Source organism: Schistocerca piceifrons, chromosome 7 (genome assembly GCF_021461385.2).
Source record: "Schistocerca piceifrons isolate TAMUIC-IGC-003096 chromosome 7, iqSchPice1.1, whole genome shotgun sequence".
NCBI lineage: Eukaryota > Metazoa > Arthropoda > Insecta > Orthoptera > Acrididae > Schistocerca > Schistocerca piceifrons.
In genome coordinates, this window is record NC_060144.1 from 153,132,620 (window position 1) to 153,155,396 (window position 22,777).

Consider the following 22,777-nt stretch of genomic DNA (forward strand, 5'->3'; position numbering starts at 1 on the left):
ATAAGAGATAAAAAAAGAGATTAATAAAAGGTTAGAGGAAAGTGAATCTGCAAACAACTTATGTAACGAGTACAATGTTGGTAAGTTGACACATATGGGGGGGAGGGGGGGGGGGGGGACATATCTCTGGTCCCATTCCATGTGAAAAGGAAATTCATTTTAATGAACATCTTTTACACACTGTGTTATGGGCTTTATCAACAAACTAGAATTTTAAAGCAAGCACTGGCTGGTTAATTTGCTCAAAGTCAGGACAAGACATTCATGAGCTTCAAATACAAGGAGGAAAACTCTGCTGATTCTTTCAAAATCAAACTGAAGGACGTGTTGAGGGAAGGTTATTATGGTCTCAAACATTTACAATGCTGACAAATCTGGGCTCAATTGGAAAGCTTCACCAAGAAAATTGTCTGCTTTGCATCATGAATTGGCTGCACCTGGCACTAAAGAAAGCAAGTATCATATTACTACCTTACCTTGTGATAATGCTACTGGTAGCCACAATTTTCCTGTGCTCATCGTCAGGAAAAATAAGAAACTACATTGTTTCAAACATGTTAGTTAATGTATCTGCGACACACATTCTTTATACCTCAACAATGTTCACCTGGATGAATAGTGCAATTTTCATGGAATGGTTTATGGAATTTTGGTGTACCCTCCGTAAAAGCGTATTAGATAAGAATGACAAAAACAAGAAAACAGTACTGGTTCTTGACCATGCACCAACTCATCCATCATGTGATATCTTAAAAAGAAGAAGATCAGTTCATAAAAGTGATTTTTCTTTCACCTACCATAACCTCCTCCCAACAGCTCCCTCATAACAGCTCCCTCATAACAGCTCCCTCATAACAGCTCCCTCATAACAGCTCCCTCATAACAGCTCCCTCATAACAGCTCCCTCATAACAGCTCCCTCATAACAGCTCCCTCATAACAGCTCCCTCATAACAGCTCCCTCATAACAGCTCCCTCATAACAGCTCCCTCATAACAGCTCCCTCATAACAGCTCATGGATTAAAGCATTATTGAGACTTTGAAATGGTATTACAGAAAAGATATCTAAAATAAGTTATTGTTAGAAAGAGAAGAGGGTAGAGAAGTCAGTCTGTTTATAAAGTCATAAAAACAATGATTTGAAAAAGTGTCCTATATGATTGGCTCAGCATGGGACATTGTAAAGGACCAGAATATGAAAATGGCCAAAAATAAAATTCTGGAAATGACAGAGCCCTCAAAGTCTTGCTGAAAATGATGAAAAAAGATACGTCCAAAATGCTCAATATGCTAAAAGAACTCAATTTCCATTAATTAAACAATACATAACAATAAGAGAGAAGGAAAGTTGCTCCTCACCATATAGCGGAAATGCTGAGCCATGATAGGCACAATAAAAAGATTCACACAATCAAAGCTTCCGGCGATTAAGGCCTTTGTCAGCAGTACACACACTCACACTCATGCAAGTGCAACTTGTACACACATCTGCAGTCTCAGAACTGAAACTACACTGCAATCAGCAGTACCAATGCATGATGGGAGCAGCGACTGGGTGGGGGTGAGGAGGAGGCTGGGGCGGGGGAGGGGGGAGGGATAGTAAAGTTCCTCCAGAACCTCAACAACTTCTCCCCCATTTGCTTCACCTGGTCCCACTCAACCCAACAAGCCACCTTCCTAGATGTTGCTCTCCCCCTCAGAGATGGCTACATCAGTTCCTCCGTCCATATGAAACCTACTAACCACCAGTAATACCTCCACTTCGACAGCTGCCACCCGTTTCATACCCTTCCATGCAGCCTAGCCACCCGTGGTTGTCTCATCTGCAGTGACGAGCAGTCCATCTCTAAGTATACTGAGGGTCTCACTGAAGCCTTCACTGACTGTAATTATCCTCCCATCCTTGAGCAAAACAAATCTCCTGTGCCTTATCTTTCCAGTCTCCCACCACCTCCCAAAGTCCCACAGTCCAGCCACAGAGGATCATTCCTCTCGTAACTCAGTACCATCCGGGAGTGGAGCAACTGAATTACATTCTCCGCCAGGGTTTCGATTACCTCTCGTCGTGCCCTGAAATGAGAAATATCCTACCCACTATCCTTCCCACCCCTCCTACCGTGGTATTCTGCCATCCACCAAACCTAAACAATATACTCGTCCCTCCTTACACAACCCCTGCTCTGAATCCCTTACCTCATGGCTCATACCCCTGTAATAGACCTAGATGCAAGACCTGTCCCATACATCATCCTACCACCACCTACTCCAGTCCGGTCACTAACATTACCTATCACATCAAAGGCAGGGCTACCTGTGAAACCAGTCATGTGATCTACAAGATAAGCCGCAACCACTGTGCTGCATTCTATGTAGGCATGACAACCAACAAGCTGTCTGTCCGCATGAACGGCCACCGACAAACTGTACCAAAAAACAAGTGGCCCACCCTGTAGCTGAAAACGCTGCCAAACATGATACTCCTCATATCAATGACTGCTTCACAGCCTGTGCCATATGGATCCTTCCCACCAACACGAGCTTTTCTGAATTGCACAGGTGGGAACTTTCCCTGCAATACATCCTACGTTCCCATAACCCTCCTGACCTCAACCTTCGTTAGTCACTGTCCTCACTCATGCAGCCCCCTCCCTGTTCCCATTCCAGCACTACACAGCTGTCATTTCACCACCACACCCAGTCTTCTAATTTCTTTTATTTCTCTCCTTTCTGCTACTTACCCCTCCCTTCTCCACACCTTTTCCTCTACCCTCCATCTAAACTGCAATACTTCACTGTCCGCCACTCCCACCTTACTATCCCTCCCGCTCCCCCCCTCCCGCTCCCCCCCCCCCTCCTGCTCCCCCCCTCCCGCTCCCCCCCCCCTCCCGCTCCCCCCCTCCCGCTCCCCCCCCCCCCTCCCGCTCCCCCCCCCCCTCCCCCCCCTTCAGTTGTAGTAATAAATATTTAAATCTTCAATTAGCACATTGTTAAAAACATCAACTTCATTTTGGTCACTGCAGTTGCTCTGTGTGAAATAATAATTTTGTTTGTTTACTCCACTTAGATGCACTTAGGAGCAATGACAAACAAAACAAAAAGTAAATGAATAAGACAAGTAATAGATATGAAGTAGCATATAAACAAAATTCTTTTGCACAGGCCACCTGCATTATCCAAAATGCAGTTGATGTTTTTAAAAATTTTCTAATTAAATATTTAAATATGTATTATACCAACTGAAGATGGAGAATGCCTTGTAAAAAGAAACAAAATATGGAAAACCCTTCAAAAAAGAGAACTGGAAGGCTGACTATGAGAGGAATAAAGAAAATGTATCAAAGATGTGTGAGTTCTGTAGAAGTAGGAGAGAAGACAAACTGTTTAGAACAGAAAAATGGGCTGAAGCTAGAGGCTGCAAGACTGCATTATTCCCAGTACTTTTCATCACCTTTTGGACAAGATAACAACAGATATGGCAGTGCAACTAGGAGAATTATGTTTACCCATTTAATGGTGTGAGGAAATGGAGGAAAGGTACAAGGAAGGCTAAATGTATGGGAAAGTGGTGGGACAGTACCATTTGAAATTTAATGCAAGAAATAAAATTGGTTTTGTAGTAAGGATTTTAGGATACAATGTGAATATTGTAATATTCTAAGATACTTTAATTGCACATTGCTTACTGTGTATGTGATATACCTCAGGAGTTCAGCAGCTTAAAAATGGCTTCTGCCTTCATGACTCATAATTCTTAAAGTCATAACTTACTACATTGTCATGCTGTGCAACTTTCCTGCATTTATATTCAAGAAATACAAACACATGTTCAAAAACATATTCAGAAGATAATTTTTTTATTCGTAATACGGCTATATGATTATTGCAGAAATCTAAATAGGAAATACATTCTACTCATTGGCATCTCTCACTATACAGGGAAATAATGTACAGTTTGAGAATAAAAATGTCACATACACATAAGGAATGTGTGTCTGAAATCAATTTTCTGTTAGAATCTGAGATGTCACAGTAGCTGAGGAACTGTTGCACCACATCTCTCAAAATTTTGGTTAGGATACACAGATAGGCACAACAAAAAGACTGCCACAAATAAGTTTTCAGCCAGCTATCTTTTCTACATTGTGCAAAATGCCAAGTCCAGCAAAAATGTTGACAGGTTACAGTCGGACACCAGTTTGTAAAAGTACTGCACTGCAGAGATTTCACTGGACAAATAGATAAACATAGTATGTATTCTGCCTTTAAAATATATAAAAAGAAAGCACAAAAAGGCAGGGGAATGTAGTTTTTGACAGAGAAACTGAAATAGGAACAGGAAATGAGAAGTGTGGGAAATAACTGAAAAATTAAGATTCATGTAACTGAATTGAATGACATTAAGTCCTCAAGAACAAAGGATAATGTGTGAAGTAAACTGGAATGCAGGACAGCTGTAGGCAGCATAACTCACTATTTATGCAAGTGACTTTAAATGACTTGTTGAGTTCATACCACATAGAATTGTTACACTACCCCCAGGCAAAAGTAGGTCCAACAAAGAAAATGAACCAAAATTGTTAAACCAAAGAAAGCTAGCAGGACCTGGTGAGATAGCTGTACAATTCTATGTAGATCATGTAATGAACTAGCTGACTTTCTAATAGTAGTTTATTGTACAGCACTGGAGCAATAAAGCATTTCAAGGAACTGGGAAACATGCACATAATTCCTATTTTCAAGAGGGGTTGCTGGACAAACACACTACTCGAAGTTTTCATTGATGATGTCAATATGTTGTAGATGTAACACCTGTGCTGTAAGAATCAACAGCAATTCAGCAAATAACAACCTTATAATGCTCATCTTGCACCATTTGTCAAGAGATCTTTTATGTATTACATGGCAGTGCCCAGGTTGATGCCATGTTTGTTGTCATCTAACTGGAAATAATTCTTATTATGACACATATTCACAACTTGTAGCTTCCGTAAGACCGTTACTGCAGCATGGACACCTGTAATTGCTATCCAGAGAGGCAAAGAAGCTGTCACTGTGAAACATTGTAGAACTTGCGCAGTGTGATATGGTGCCGACCTAAGAACTGTATATCCAACAGATTTGCCAGGAAAGTTTGAAATATTACAAAAACTTCCCTTTAGCATTTTTCTATGACCCCATTACACCTTTGACTATGAGAACCATGAATTTGTTTGATAAATTACAATGTTGGGACATAATTTGCACCCATCTTGCATGGATGCATCTTTCTTCCATAACAGAAATCACATGGTTACTGCACCACAGGAAATGAAACCAATCTTGGTCTGGGAGAAGATAAGAAAGTCCACAAAGTTTGGTCTTTAACTTGCATGCATGACCTTCCAAGTATTTAAAAAAAACTACCATGTTTCCTGAGTGAAAACATAGTGATAAGGAAAGTTTCAGATATTTAAGTATGAATGAAGTAGACATGTAGTAGGCATTAACTGGAATATAAACTTCAGAATAATGGAATGGTATGGGAGTATGGTATGGGGGTTATAATTATGGAACAATATACAGAATGGGGACTAGCAGAAATTGAGATAGTGGGCATTGCAGGAAAGGGCACACATTGCAAGTGATCCTTATCCAGACACACACATGAGGGCCACTGATGTTACTGCACATACAATAGTTTACTTACCATCTCTCATCATAACAAAACTAATGATATGCAAGTGCAACCATGTGTAACAGCTAGTAATTCCTAAGCAGCTATAACAAAAAAAGTCATTAGTAGTTTAACTATTATAAGTGCAGAATATACTTTAACTCAATTTGCCATTTTTCCCTTTACTAAGCCACAAATAAATTGCTAGGGTGAAACCTAATACAAACATTCCGCACTGACACTCCAAGAAATATAAGAAATTTGTTATAAGTAACAGACAGAAATGTCAGTGTTTGTTTGTTTCAAAAATAAATATTGCATATGAGTATTGCTATTTAAACCCAAAATTTCCAATAGGTTGTCGAACTGGTGTCAGCATTTGGGCCTCTCATCTATGCAGGTTGCTTTGCTGCCTCATTATCTTCTGCACTCTCTAGCCTGATTTCAGCTCCAAAAATATTTCAAGCTTTAGCCAAAGATAAGCTATACCCTTATATTGAATGGTTTTCAAAAGGGTATGGTAAGAATAATGAGCCTATTCGGGGGTATATATTGACATTTGCGATTGCTGTTGGCTTTATTTTAACAGGTAAGTAACACAGGTAAAACTCTTTTAATTAAATCTGCAAGCAGTCAGGATTCTTTTCTTCTACACATTGTTTGTACTTAATTTGATAATGTTTTAATTTGCATTTAAAATTCGCTCTTTTGTATAGTAAGTTAAACAACTATTTCAAAAAGCATGACATTCATTCCATCTGTCCAACAGACAATTTGTGAAAATGTTGCTGGTTCAGGAGTTTGTGCACAAACTGACATTTGATTATGTCCCTAAATGTACGATGGGATTCATGTCAGCAATCTGGGTGGCCAAATCATTCACTCAAATTGTCCACACACACACACACACACACACACACACACACACACACACACACACACACACACACACACAGGTTAGACGGAAGGCAGGGGAGAGGTGGGGAAAGGGGGGGGGGGGGCGGCGTAGCGGAAAGGAAGAGAAGTAAAAAAAAAAAAAACTGGGTGTGATGGTGGAATGAGGGCAGTGTAGTGCTGGAATGGGAACAGGAAAGGGGCTGGATGGGTGAGGACAGTGACTTAACAGAGGTTGAGGCAGGAGGGTTAGAGAAATGTAGGATGTATTGCAGCGAAAGTTCCCACCCGTGCAATTCAGAAAAGCTGGTGTTGGTGGGAATGAATGATATATGGCACAGGCCGTGAAATGATCATTGAAATTAAGGATGTCATGTTTGGCAGCGTGCTCCAGGGTGGTCCACTTGTTTCTTGGCCACAGTTTCAGTGGCCATTCATGTGGACAGAAAGCTTGTTGGTTGTCAAGCCCACATAGAATGCAGCACAGTGGTTGCAGTTCAGTTTGTAGATCGCATGACTGGTTTCACAAGTAGCCCTGACCTTAATGGGTTAGGTGATGGTTGTGACCAGACTGGAGTAGGTGGTGGTGGGAGGATGTATGGGACAGATCTTTCATCTAGGTTTATTACAGGGGTATGAGCGATGAGGTAAGGGAATGGGAGCAGGGGCTGTGTAGGAATGGATGAGTATATTATGTAGGTTCGGCAGACAGCTGAATACCACTGTGGGAGGGGTGGGTAGGATAGTGGGCAGGACATTCCTCATTTCAGGGCATGATAAGAGGGAGTCGAAACCCTGGATGAGAATGTAATTCAGTTGCTCCAGTCCTGGGTGGTACTGAGTTGTGAGGGGAATGCTTCTCCTCTGTGGCCAGACGGTGGGACTTTGGGTGATGGTGGGAGGCTGGAAAGATAAGGTATGGGCAATTTGTTTTTGTACAACATTGGGAAGATAATTACAGTCTGTGAAGGTTTCAGTGAGACCCTCAGTATATTTCAAAAGGGACCACTCATAACTGTTGATGAGATAATCACAGGTGGCTAGGCTGTATGGAAGGGACTTCTTGGTACGGAACGATTGGCAGAGCTGTCAAAGTGGAAATATTGCTGGTGGTTAGTAGGTTTGATATGGATGAAGGTGCTGATGTAGCCATCTTTGAGGTGGAGGTCAACATCTAGGGAGTGGTTTGTTGGGTTGAGTAGGTCCAGGTGAAGCAAATGTGGGAGAAGTTGTTGAGGTCCTGGAGGAATGTGGATAGGGTGTCCTCACCCTTGATCCAGATCGTAAAGACATCGGATTCCTCTAGATGTCCCATGAATAGGTTGGCATAGGATGGTGCCATGCAGGTGCCCAAAGCCATGCCCCGGATTTGTTTGTAGGTAATGCCTTCAAAGGAGAAGTAATTGTGGATGAGGATATAGTTGGTTATGGTGACTAGGAAGGTGGTTGTTGGTTTGGAATCCATTGGGTGTTGGGAAAAAGTAGTTTTCAATAGCAGTAAGGCCATGGGCATTAGGAATGTTAGTGTAAAGGGGGATGGCATCAACAGTGATGAGCAGGATACTGTGTGGTAAAGGGGTGGGAACTGTCGAGAGTTGGTGGAGGAAATGGTTGGTATGTTTTATATAGGAAGATAAGTTCCAGGTAATAGTTTGAAGGTTTTGGTGTAAGAGAGCAGGGATTCTCTCAGTGGGGCACAGTACATGGCCAAAATGTGGCTCCAGGAGGGGTTGGGTTTATGGGCTTCAAGAAACATGTAGAAGGTAGGAATCTGGGGAGTGGTAGAGGTGAGCAGAGATGGACTCCAGGGAGTGGTTCTGTGATGGGTCTAAGGATCTGAGGAGTGAATGGAGATTCTGCTGGATTTCTTAAGTGGGGTCACTGAGGCAAGGTTTGTAAGTGGAAGTATCAGACAGCTGGCAGAGTCCTTCCACGAGGTAATTCAAAACAACAGTGGTGGAGCCTTTGTCTGCAGCTTGGATTATAAGGTTGGGATCAGTTTTTAGATGGTAGATTGCAGTTATTTCTGTGGATGTAAGGTTAGTTTGCATGTTGAGGGGTTTGGGAAATGATGATGAGGCAATGTTCTAGGTTAAGAAATTCTGGAACGTTAACGAGGTGATTTGGGGGTAGTGTCACAGTTGTGACTGAGTTAGGCAGGGTTCAGTATTGGTCTTTAGTTGAGTCTGATTGGTAGGGTTGGTGGTGAAAAAGTGTTTCCACTGTAGGGAATGGAAGGAGGAGAGAAGCATGATTGAATTTGGGAGTGAACCAAAAGGTGAGGCTTTAGAAAAGGACTGATATTTCTGTGGGGTTAAGGCTTCTGGAGTAAAGGTTCATGACTGTGTTACAGGTCTGTTTAGGTTCTGGGTTCTGTGTGGTGATGGGAGGGAGATTTGGAGCATGGAGAAAGTGTAGTAGGTCTGCAAGACAGGGTTTGTTAGCTATGAGGGGGTGTGGTGGAGGTTTGGGTTGTTCTAGAGGTGATGGACAGTGGTACTCCAGGGCAGGAGTAGGAAGTGAGCAAGGTGGAGAGCTTTTTGAGGTGGTGTTGTGCATGTTGCTCTAGTTCCTGGAGGGCAAGAGTTTCATTATATGTCATGGGTTCCAGTAATTTGGGATTGCATAGCAGGAGAATTTTGCGGATGGAGAGAAGGTACTGCAATAGGTTTGGGCATGGTTGTTATGGTTTTGCAGGACTATTTTGTTGAGGGCTAAGGATTGGTGGAACCTGAACAGGTTGAGGTCATTGTGGAAGGAGAGGTAGCAGCAGCTGGAGCTGGGTAATTTGGAGGAGGGGATCCCATGAGCCAAGCAACAATGCAGGAACATTATGTGGGACTGGGTTCTGGCTAAGAATAATGAAACATTTCTGTATTGACGCAGATGGAGCGAGCAAGGATCCATGGCGGTGGAAAAATTGCGTAAATAACATAGAATTACATCAGAAAAATTCACAAAAATAGACTCAAATACATGTGAAAAATCACAAGAAGGATGAAACGGATGCAAACAAGATGAAATCTGAGGGAGTCAACCTTAGCGAAAAGTGAAAACTCAGTAAAATTGGCATGAAGTCACAAAGAGATCAAAGAAAACATATAAATAAATATTTTACTGTGGGTAGCAGGTCTGGGGGTGGATAAGTGTGAAAGAGGGGGATGGTAGATGTGACTGTGTGAGGTGGAATTAGTGGGTACGAACTGGGATAGAACGGAGAAAGAGGGAGGGTGGGGAGGGGTTCGTAGGATGAGGTACAAGATCATGTGACTTCGGAAAGTTGGGGAAAATAACACGCAAAAATACAGGAGAGTGATCAGTCTGAAGGTATAGGGTTAATGATATTAGTGGGAGTAATGTTGGACGTAAGATGCTGCACCAAGAATCAGCGTGGTCTTGTAGCCATCTGTTGTATGCAGCCGAGACGGTTGATACAGTGTGGCTTGTAAGTAGTGTGTGCTGTGTGGTTTGTAGGTGACAGGAGAAACACAGGAAAGAAGAGAGAGGAGGATGGGCCTTGAGTACAGTGATCTATTAGAAAATAGAAACAAAGGAAAACAGCACTGGGTTAAGATCAAAGAAAAGCCATCAGGCAAAAATAAAACAATGGAAAATCCAGTATGGAATGCAACAATATTATGAAAAGGAAAGTTGCCACTCGCCATATAGCGGAGATGCTGAGTATCAGATACACACAACATAAAGACACACAAGATAGTGTGTTCGGAATATTTCAATGAAATTCAAAAATTTGTTTGGTGTTTTTCATCTAATATTTTTTTAATGCTAGCATTCTTGTTTGTTTAAATAAACACCCACTGTTCAAGGTAACAAAACTTTATGAAATAGTGTCAGTATTGGTTTTTAAGAGAAACTGGAATAAAAAGAATGTATAAATATATTAGTATAATTGTGAAATATGCCTGTCTGCCACTCAGGGCTCCCTCTATGTGGTGTGTAGCAGTCTATCCACTTCATATTGTTGTTAGTTTGTAAGAATATTGAGAAGAAGTAGAAGTACAGTGTGTGAATTTTTGTGTAAAAAAAATAAAAAAAAATTTAAAAAAAAGATTAATACCATTGTTATAAATTGTATTTTTATGACAATGAGTGGTCATTGAATAATAAAGAATTGTAAATGAGTTAGTTTCATGTATGTTAGTCAGTTTTAAAATGATTTTGTCTTTGCTTTTGTATTTACAGGTGACCTGAATATTATAGCTCCACTGATATCAAATTTCTTTCTGGCAACATATGCTCTTATAAATTTCAGCACATTTCATGCTTCTCTTGTTAAACCAATTGGTTGGAGACCCAAATTCAGGGTAAGAATCTAAAAATGCACTGTTGGTAATATGTAACACGTAATTAGATGCTAATCTGCTTCTCATATGAACTTAACGAAAAATATATATGGAATTCAGAATGGAAAGAAAACATCAGTCTGAGAAATCATGGTAAAAAACATGAACATAACTGTTCTTTTCTGAACAGTGTTCTGCTAGAGACTGCAAGCTTTCAGCTTCAGCGTCTGTCATATGCAAGCAACTGAGCGTTTGCAGTACTCTTAAGTGACTTGAGTTCTAAAGAAATTTTAAGACATCAAAATAATTACTGCTGCCACAGTTATATGTACACAGTGAGAAAGAAAAGCAATAATTATAGCTACAAATCTAATTCCTACATTGTGATCTCTGTTGAGAAGTGTCACAAATTATCTAAGTTTTATGAGAAAAACTTGCAGTGATAGACAAATAAACTTTCAGAACAGTACATTAGATTACCTTCAGAGTTCTAGTGTTAATATGGACATTAGTGTTCACTGAAATTCATCCTTTAAATCATATACTTCAGTATAAAGTTACAAACTTACTACTTTACTTATAAACTCATATATCTTCACCACTACTCATGTTTTATTTGATGCTGTTTTATATTTTATTATTGTTATTTGTTAGGGTTTGTTGGTTGAACCTACAGAGACTGAGAGACTGGATGTCAACTTTGGTCCATGGCAATGATGTAGTGACATAATACATGAGAAGGCTGGAGGGGGGGGGGGGGGGAATTATTTCTACAGTATTGTTTTGGGCTGTAGGTTGTGGTGGTAGATTAATTTGTAGCATAGCCCAAGGTAGAGGTTAGAATGAAACATGGGGGGGGGGGGCAGCAGGCGATGCGTTGGCCGGACCAGGAATAGAGGTGTGGGGAGGGGTGCGGTGTGCGAGTGTGCCTGCCCCTAATGTAGATCGAGACTGCAAAGGTTACATAGAATCATAAAAAGTGCAGACTCAAACTGTCTATCCGGCTCGGTGGTGGTTATGGACCAGGCAACCGAACCTAGCGCTCCATGATCAGACAAATCCCTTGCCCACGGTTTCTGCTGTGATTTTGGGTAAAGGAACAGCCTCCACTCAATGAGACATATGGTTGATTGTGGAGAGGATATATCTGTGGCCCTTTGACAGTGGCAGAGGGCCTATAAGGTCAATATGTACATGACGAAAATGTCCTTGCAGAAAGTCAAACTTGCCAAGGGGAGGGAGGGGTGTGGCATCTGACTTTGTTAGGTTGGCAGGAAATGCAGCTGTGTGCCCAGGTTTGACAGTCCTGCTTAACAAAACACTCGGTGACGAGGCGTGAGGTGGCACGGACACCAGGGCGGGCGTGGTTATGCAAGACGTTGAAGGCTTGTTGGCACAGTGTGGGAGGGAGCAACGGCAGCAGAGTGCCAGTAGAAGAGTCGCACCACACTTCGTCCAAAATGCCGGGGAACTTGGCTTTTGTAAACACAAGCGATGTCTGAGAATCCGTGAGGAGAGCTTGTGATTCCTCGTCAGAGGCCTGGAGAGCAGCGAGGTCGTATAAATCAACGATGTGTGAGACAGTATTGATCCACAAAAAAATTAATCAGTGGGGATGTTTTCTGTGCCTTTGATGTAGCGTACGTCCGTAGTAAATTGAGAGACCAGATTGAAGAGGCAGAAACGCCGAGGGGGTGGGTCCTCAGGAAGGTTGCAGAAGGCATCCACCAGTGGTTTGTGGTTAGTAAGTATGAAGAAAGAACAGCCCTCTATGTCAGGGTGAAAGTATTGGATGGCTTCATAGAGTGCCAGAAGTTCTCTATCAAAAGGGGAATATTTCTTCTGTGCTGTAGACAGTTTTTTAGAGAAGAAATGGAGTGAAACCGTGTCGCCTTTGTGTTGCTGTAATACTGCCCTCAACCAAGATGTCGCTGGCGTCCGTAGTGATGAATAACTCGGCCGATGGATCGGGGTGGGCGAGTAAGATGGCATGAGCTAATGCTGTCTTTAGAGCCCTGAAGGCCTCTAGCATAGGTTCAGTCAAACGGACTGGCTTAAGGCCCGAAGTCTGTTTGCTGGACACCGAGTCCGTCAGTGGGGCCTGCACGGCGATGGCACAAGGTAGATGTCAGCGGTAGTAATTTATATTACCCAGGAAATGTCAGAGTTCTTTGTACATAGCTAGGGGGTGGCAATGACGTGACAGCCTGCATCCTGTGGTAGGATAGGCTGTCCTGTAACCCGGCACTACTGGCGTGGGCGTGTTACTAGTAAACACGTTCCGAACAGCGGTTGCAATGTCCCTGATGTGTCATGGAAGCACAACGCAGCAGGCACGGTTGGTACTGTGGGAACGAATGGGTGAGCGGCACATGAGGCAGGCCGGTAAACTGGACTGGAGGTTAAAGGCATAGTACTGAAATTGTCCACCTCGGAAATGACATGCCAGGTGCAGACAGTACTCTGGAAGGAGCAAGCGGCTGTATGGTCGGAATCGCTGTGAGTGAGGGGGTTGGTTTGGCACCTGGTGTGGCAACAGCGAGAGTTTTCTGTGCACATCAGAAACGCACTCCGTGTGTTAGGACCATAAATCACTGGTGGAAAACTGCTGGTGGTCACATTCTCATGGTACAACGTTCCTGGATGGCGAAGCGCTGTCAGGTGTGCTCGAACACAAATGGTCGAGAAACTGGGTGGTTGAGCCTGGTGAACTTCATGTATAAAAATGTCAGTTATTAAATTGTGAAGAAGGCGAAAGTGGCATAGCTTGATAGCAGTTGAGCGTGCGTGCATTTTGCACGAATGGCAGTGTTGCACATGGCACTACCGCAATCGACGTTGCAGCGCATAGAGGATCAAAGCACATGTGCAAATTTGGGTCCCTTTGAACACTACACGAGAGAGCGATGGTAACACAGTTCTGGAAATCGTCCACTTCACCTTTCATGGCATGCACAGTCCAGCGACATGAAACCTGAGTCCATTGTTTGAGGTAACGGTGTAACGCTCGGCCATTGTAGAGCTGCAAAGTTCGAGGTTAACTTCGTTGGAGATTGTGAATCATTGTCCGTTAGCGGCCGAACAACCATTGGCAGGGGATTGGAGTGGCCTGGTAGTAGTAGCTGACCCTTGGAATCCTTGTATAAAACATTGGGTGAGGCAGCCATGGTGTCGAACGTAAAACCTATTGATTCCATACGGTCGGCGTGGAAGTCGCGGAAGACGTAGAAATGATGGGTTCACCAATATGGGAAATGGGAATACGGATAACCGTATACGCAACAAACTGTTTCCATAAATGTCTATACATACATATATTTCAGCACAAAGAAAGATACACGTGTACACTGTATAGGGTACCAAGGCTGACTGGAACATTAACAAGATGGCTCGTCAGAGCAGTTAGTTCAAAGATCATGCTTTATGTGGTCAATGTGACATGTCGACGCCGCACTCTTAACATTGTCTGCAATGCCATTTATTTGCAACATGAGCAGCAAGTGTTCCAACACAGTTCCTTGGAGCATACCTGAAGTTACTTCATCTGTCAATGACTTTCCACATAAGACAATAAGCCACGCCCTCCCTACCAAGACATCTTCAATAAAATTAGAAATTCAGTGTGATACTCCCATATGACTGCACTTTCGATAATAAGTGCAAGTGTGTTACCGAGTAAAATGCTTTTTTTGAAGTCAAGCAATATAGCATGTACGTGAGTACCATGATCTGTGGCTTTCAGGGTATCGCATGAAAGTGAGAGTTGAAGTTGGGTTTCACATGGTGAACATTTTCAGAATATGTGCTGGCTGGCATGGAAGAGGTCATTACGTGTGTGGACTGCTTTCTTTCAGCCACTGGGCACAGTCTTTTGTTCAAGAGGTCTGGAGTATATAATAGATCAAAACGAGCTAACTCAGTATACAATATTCCACAGGATCCTGGAGCTTTGTTAGATTGGAACAGGTTTAGCCTTTTCTTGAGACCTCTTGGCATAAGTCTCCTTCTGCAACACACAATTTATTAAGCACAAATTATTTACAAATAAATCACAGAAAGTAATAGTTCCTGACTCTTCTGGAAATACACAAAACGGAAAAATTCTTGTGGCTAACGGAGGACTCTGGAAGTTTCTTGAATAACTCACATGTTAGTGCAGGAGAACACTTTGTAGGTTTGCCTGGGAAGCACTGGACTATGAGCCATGCTCTCGCTCATTGAAAACCCAACTGTCAGTTGAACAGTGATCAAAGACAGTATCACAGTAGGTAACAACAAAGTCCAAATCACAGACCACGAGAACACCACGTAACACTGGTTAACCATCAACTGGTACACCAGAGTGCTTGCTGTATACATTGGCTGGTTTCGACAAGTGAAGCCATGGCAATCGGCAGCAGCCATTAAATCTGCAGTGAGAGTTTCGCCATGTGATATGGTATCAGTCAATGTATCTGAGCCATGCCACGCTTTCTCTGGCACATCGCCAGAGGGGGTCACGGTGCTTAGCATGTGATCACTGGCGGATTTTGGAGAGAGAGGACGTACTAGCATACAGGCAGTTGGTCGCAGGTGACTCGCGTGGACCGCCACGTTTCGTGAGCGGGATTGTATCATATGGGGAGCTGTTTTGAGGTGGGAAGCCATGCCTCATCACAGTTTTTGGGTTGCTGCCCGCAAAGTTGCACAGGCAAGATTGCCTCCTAATAGTGACGCTCACTGTTTGACAGTTTGAATCTGCCTGTGGTCACATGTGTGTTCACTGTTAAATGGTATATTGTCAACTTGATCTGCAGGTTCGAATCTTGCGGATTCGTGTCGTGGCTTTCTGGTTGTGTTCCCCAAATTTTCTTGTTGTTGTTAACGTGTATAGTTGAATGACAATTTGTTTAATGGCAAGCAAGAAGAGTCTTTCGACAGAGTGACGTTGAGAATTCAATGAACGTACAGTTGAAATTACTGTTCTAACCAAAAAAATTTGTCTCTCTGTGATTATTAATAACTTGGCAAGATTAGTACCTTTCAACAGAGCACCGTTGATGTTCCCTGTTTTATTAACGTGCACCACTGAATCACAATTTGTTTAGCAGTAAGCCATAAGAAGAGCCTTTTGACAGAGCGCCTTGAGTGTTCAATCAGTGTACAGTTGAAAATACTGTTATTACCAGTGGCTAGCACACTGGACTCGCATTTGGGAGAACGACGGTTCAATCCCGCGTCCGGCCATCCTGATTTAGGTTTTCCGTGATTCCCTAAATCGCTCCAGGCAAATGCCGGGATGGTTCCTTTGAAAGGGCGCGGCTGACTTCCTTCCCCATCCTCCCCTAATCTAATGAGACCAATGACCTTGCTGTCTGGTCTCTTTCCCCCAAACAACCAACCAACCGTTATTACCAAATGTTTTATAGCCACTCTTGTTGTAGTCCTTTATCTATGTCTGTTAATATTTAAAAGGTAAAATAATTCTGGGAATTTAATAGTGTTACCCGCAGCAGGTTTACCTGGTAGCTTACGGCCATCAGCTGTAGTATTGTTTGGTCACAACGGGTCTGAGAATTAACCTATCATTATTGAGAATTGTGGCCTGGTTGTTGGTTTGATTGTGTAGTGACCATAATTTTGGTATATCCGTTTATATACACTCTTCCAACTTAAGGTTTGGGAAGACCAGAAACGTCAGTATTTATGATCATTGCAGAGCCAACATTGGTTTCCGATGTTCCGCACCCTGTACCTTGGGCGTGTATTTGGGTTGAGAGAGTTGCCTATTCTGAGGCGCACCACTCACTATCTCTGGAGCCTGTATTGCTTGATCCCCTGGAACTTGGCCTAGCCCTCCCACCCCCGTTCCTACTTAATGGTAAATCCAGACTAGAGTAGGACCATATCAGTATCCTTCTGGGCCATACCTAGTGACCTCATAGGACTTAAGCATAATTATATCATCTGATCTGTTGATACATCTTGTGGAATTACAAGATACCTCCTCCCTCGAATTGCCCCATAGGGTCAGAACTGCATTGGCCAGTTTATGGTAGGGAGAGGTGGGCACGACCTGCAATAAAAGTAGAGATGCACTGGTGGTAGAGGAGCTGCTTCCATGTCCGGCACCAGATAGGCAGAAGGCGACAGTGGGTCAGACTCGTGGCTTAGTGCTAGTTCTGGAGAAGGCTGTGGGTCTTACCTCAGAACCTGTGTAGACTGGACAGGGTGATGGCTGGAGAACTGGAAATGTCTGGTGTCCACTGCCTGAAACCCAGTGTTTGCTGTTGGTGATCCTTGGAGTGAGTAAAGCAGGTTGCCACCCACGCCTTGTGGCAGATCTGGAGGTGGAGACTGCTCCAGATGATGCAAACTAAATTGGTTCCTGTGCCCCTAAAGGACACCTTGAGGTGTTGGCACCAGAACTAGTTGGCAGCCTTGATGGGCAGTAATGGAGCCACATATCTAGCCAGCGGTAATATCCAAATATTCACACCCAGATGGAGATGCCCACCTTAAAAGGTGTGGCTGCTTCCTCTTGTATCAATAGAGGCTGCAATAGGCCTAACGAGGAATTATGGTGGTGTCCATAAAAGGCTTCCGTCAGGCTATGATCGTGGATCACGCTTGGTAGAGGATACAAAGAAAAGCACTGCAGAATCAATGGGCATGAATATCAATAGTTCTTCCAACTACATTTCAAACATTCAAACAAAACATTTGGCCATGCCAATAGAGACAGAGTGAAATGGAGGTACGGTAGTATACTTCAAAGCATTCTGGGTGTAAGACAGCTGAAAATCACTGGATACAAACAGCAATCCATTATTGGTGACGAGAGCTTGTGGGACACCTTAAATAAAAAACAGTTTCCAGGGCCTTGGTAGTATTCTGTAAACATCTGTAGCAATGTGACGACATATGGGAAATGAGCCTATGCATCTATTAAAATCAACCATAATGTCCCACAGAATAGACAAGCACCTGATTCCACAGCTGCAATAGATTAGGTTGGTCAGCTTGGGGCAGTGATGTCTATCAAGCTTGGTAGTGTTGAGCCAAGTGTACAATGTTCTCATTAACCCATGGCTAATGCGTGTCACTGGGCCAGATTCTCCATTCTGGAAATGTCATGAGGGGACTTTTCCAGGAGTCACAATATATGAGAGTGAAGAATCCTTCAAACTGACACTGTCAAAGGAAGGACTAATGTTCATCTCATTTGTACACACTGGAAAACATCTCTCTAGAGCGGATCATTAAGTGTGGCTGCTGCAACAATTACTGAAGTGATGGGGAAACTCTTGCACTGACGATTCCAGTTGTAAATCAGTGTGAAACCAAACAGTATTTTGTTAAAGCATATCCTCATTGGGACCCATAGGGTACCCACACAGTGCATCTACATTTGCATTCTAGGGCAATGGACGATAATGAATGGAACAGCATAATTTGATTAGAAGAGAGCCCAGTGTTCTAACCTGAGAGGTCAGTTCAGGCAACTTTGTCACAGGGCCAAATGCAGACAACAGCTTATGGTCTGTGACCAGATGAAGTTAGTTGCCATATAGCAAACTGTGAAACTTCTGAACACCAGAGATAATTACCAATGCCACATCTTCTATCTGGCAATCATTTTCTTATGTCATGATGAATGAAACCCATGTGTTATAGTCCACTCTAACCCATGCTTACAGGGTACAAAGGCCTCAATGCCATATGGTAATGTGTTGATGGCTAATACAAGAGGTAAACGAGGCCAATACATTGTCAGGCACACAGCAGTTTAAAGATGTTACTTCAGCTTAAGAAACGTATGGTGACAGTCTCCAGACTATTGGAAAGTGATTCTTTTTCTCTGAAACAGATTTAATGGAGAGGCTATTGGTGCAGTTTGGGGGATAGATTGAGCATAATATGTAACTTTCCCATGAAAACTTGCAGGTGTTTCATGTTGTTTGGTGTAGGAACATGATAAATGCCTGCCACATTCTCTGACATCAATTTAAAGCCATTCTGGCTAAAGATACATACTTAATTTAAGGATTTAACCAAACTTAAATGAATAGTGACCACCTGCCAATTTTGGAAATAATTCATCAGCCCACCAAAGGGGGTACACCCAATTGACAGAGCATTTACTGTATTTTTAAAGTCCCCAAAAAGACATCAAACACCACCTGTTTGAAGAGAGAGAGAAAAAAAAGTGAAGGGAGATGCTCATTTGCTGTAAGGAATTGTGGGCAACATTTTTAACTCCTCTAAGTGGTACAGACCTACTTTCTCATCCCACAATGCTATAGGTGTTGGATAGGATTTGAAAAAATTCGGTAATGCTGATTGGTTTTAAAATAATATGGGTGAAAAAATTTGAAGCCTTTACCAGGTCTGGAGGAAACAAGGAAGCATACTGGAGACACAAATAATTCACTTCTGCACATGAAATGGTATTCTGAATTGCTTGGACCAAGTGTTCAATAGAAAAATCCAGAGGCTGTATGTGTATCAAGGCAAAAAAAATTTCTGCTGACAGTTCTGCTACCACAAAGAAAGGATCCGTTGTGATTGCCTGCCTATATATTAATCCCAGAACTATCTGACCTAGTATTGGAACTTCATGATTTAGTTGGTACTGATTTCTTTGAATCTTGCACTGATACTTCAGGGTCTCCTATATCTATCATTATCCAGACTGTATGGAGAGTTGTTGAATCTAAAAAAAATATTGTATACACCCCAACACACAATTAGCTCCCTGGTAGCTGCCTCTGATGTGCAATGACCCATTTAGGGTCTCTCTACAGTTCTCATCTGTACAATGTAAGTAAGGAAGTCACAGCCTAGCTTGTGACAGAACTTTTAAAGTCTAGAGTTTGACTCCCACTCGGCTCTAAACGAGGAGGCCTCAGTCAGTTTTGGGGACAATGCTGCAGATTGTAAGCTTTACTGAAACTCGGTGAGCAAGGCTGGTTTTCTCAACCTTCTCTGTCAGTTATTGGAACGACCAAAGTATGGACTTGGTGCATAGATGATGGGCATCACGTGTTCCAACATGCACCACATTCTGCACCTTTGTCCTTCAATGGCTGCCAGAACAGTCTCTTCAACAGGTTTGAGGACTCCAGGCGCGCACACACACTGACTGCACTGATCGTTCTTTCCCATCCCTTGCTGCAATTTCCCTACTGGGTGCCATTATTCGCCTCCTGTTTTAACCACCAGCTATTAATACACCCTTCCTTGACATAGGATGCAGCACGTTTTCCAACACGTGAAGTCAGTCTCACTGCCTCGGTTTCACAAATGGTGAAAGGCAGCATCCAGAACTTGTTAGTTAGTTTCCTCAATTACTCTAGTCTTGCCTACTATTTTCCAATGTTATGACTCTATCTTGGAGTCATTAAGAGTTAGTTATTTTTTTCCATACTACACTTTTCTGTTCATAAATGTTCTCAATGTACATACGCCTTTTGCAGGCAGTAGGGAGTATATTTTCCATCAACTGTGTTTCTTTACTACTTTCATACATCTGTTGTACTTCTTCTTACACTCCTGGCAACTAGTGATAGTTTGCTGCACCAGCTGCAGTTTCTGTAAGTTATGAAGTATAGCTTCTAATTTTCATGAAGTACGTCTTTTGCATTGGGAAGAGTGCTTGCCACCAAAGTAATTTTTTCATGAGGTGAGGAAAGTACACTTCCTTCAAACTTAAAAATTCCTTTTTGTGGATTGCGGGAGGCATATGTACCATGAACTTAATTGTTTTACTACACTCTCAGCCTCTGGATGTACCTGACATCTTGTCGTAGCATGATGTACCAATTATATAAAAACTGCTGCAACAGTCAGTTTGTCATGAGATCACTACTGTTGTCTCTTTTGAAGTTGAAACACATTGTTTTGTTTCTACAGTATATAATATTGTGACTTACTGAGGATTGATACATTATTGGGAATGAGCAGAAATGGGCAAATTTTCAAATCCAGTGCATAGTGAGTAGGCTTCTGCACATGTTAAGTGTCATCAATGGAATTTCAAAGATTATGTAATAGCAACTCATAACATCTCAAAAAATGGCAGTGGAGAGAATATTTACCACCAGTTTTTGGTCCTAAATCACATGAATAAATTGTCAAAAATTGAAATAGTTACTGTCTAGAAGAATAGAACATTCTAGAAGACTGGAAACATCCAAAATAAATCGCGCCTCTCGCACAAAGCGAAAGTGAGACATTAAAACACGGTTATTAAACCAGAAATGACATACACTTCAGAAACTCCTTAGTCATAGATCAGAAAGAAAATACAAAGAAACTAAACAAAAGAAACGTCAGAAAAATTCTAGGGCTCAATGCGAGGAGGCCACAGGTTGCGAAGTACACAAGATACTGTTATGTATCTGTAACTTGGCACATGATGTGAAGAAACTTGTACTGAAATTTGACAGGCATATCAAGAGTGTGCCAGATACCCAAAAAGTAAACAGATCTTGGGGTTCACAGAAAGCATGAAGTGGATCACTCAAGTGAGAAGACCTGAAGGATGATGGAATAACAGACTTGTATACACAAGACATACATTCAACCACAAAACAAGTGTAATATGGGTCAAGAGGTCAAAAAATTTGAGGTACCTACAATTTGGTCAACATAAAAAAAATCACTTCACTGAATCTCTACAAAAAATAAAAAAAATAAAAAATAAAAATTGCCCACAAAAGGATTGACTGGATAACTGGATAAGAAAATCCACCCACTCTGTCATGTTCAAAATTAACTTGGTGCTTCCTGTCTTATATTTTTATTTTTATGAAATTGCGTTTCCCCTCTCTGGGCTGCATATGAAATGTGCACGTATTTGAGGACATATGATGTTGCTGTTGTTGTTATTCATTTGCATCTAATGAGAACCACAGGGCACTACTTCTTCTTCTTCTTCTTCTTCTTCTTCTTCTTCTTCAGTACTCCATTTTCTGGATCTGAACCAGCTTGCTCCACTCCATCCACTTTATCCAGGTCATCTTCTTACTGGTTAGAGGCCGGCCAGAGTGTCCGAGCAGTTCTAGGCGCTACAGTCTGGAACTGCATGCCCACTACAGTCGCAGATTCGAATCCTGCCTCAGGCATGGATGTGTGTGATGTCCGTAGGTTAATTAGGTTTAAGTAGTTCTAAGTTCTAGGAGACTGATGACCTCAGCAGTTAAGTCCCATAGTGCTCAGAGCCATTTGAAGCATTTTACTGGTTAGAGCACTGGGAAAACCCCCTGTAGGATGGTTTGCCAGAACCAGAGTCAGTCTTGTTTTTCCCGATTTTTGTTTAATATTATAATTGCTGCATTTTTATTTCTATGTTTTAGTGAGTACTTGAATATAAGAAAAGAAAAAAATTCCCATTTGCATTGTATAAATATATGTATACAATTTCTGTTCCCTGCGTGAATGTATAAATCAAAATAAATGTATATTTAATATTGGTAAGCTATATTTCAACATTTTCCTTCACAGTATTACAACATGTGGATATGCCTCCTCGGTTCTACATTGTGTGTAAGTATAATGTTCCTGATAAGCTGGTGGACAGCTCTCATCACCTTGGGATGTATTTTGGCACTGTATCTCGTGGTCTCCTACAGGAATCCAGGTAATTTAAATTCTGTTTTCTGAAAGAGAGTTCCATAAAAATCAGAAAAAGTGAGCTTAGCAAGTTTAATTGTGAAAACTGTACAAAACAAAGGTAACTGTGAACGTCACCTTGCTACAAAAATTAAATGTTTGGTATCACTCAGCATGAAGATTCTTTAGCCAATCCTTAGTAACGGCTTCCATTCCCAACTGGAGACCTTGCTGAGGTAGGGTAGCTTGCATACCTCACCGATACAGACAGCTGTTTCAGAGAAGCAACCATGATGGAGGTGTATCTGTTGGAGTGGCTAAACAAAATGTG

General features: G+C 42.1%; 1 protein-coding gene across 1 annotated transcript in view; it reads left to right on the top strand.

Moving 5' to 3' along the window:
• Positions 1-22,777, top strand: part of LOC124805276 (bumetanide-sensitive sodium-(potassium)-chloride cotransporter-like) — a 197,160-nt gene that overhangs the window by 64,209 nt on the left and 110,174 nt on the right. Inside the window, exons 8-10 of the mRNA XM_047265788.1 lie at positions 6,011-6,242; positions 10,751-10,872; positions 22,339-22,474. Coding sequence (XP_047121744.1) covers positions 6,011-6,242; positions 10,751-10,872; positions 22,339-22,474 — 490 coding nt within the window. The remainder of the gene's footprint in view (positions 1-6,010; positions 6,243-10,750; positions 10,873-22,338; positions 22,475-22,777) is intronic.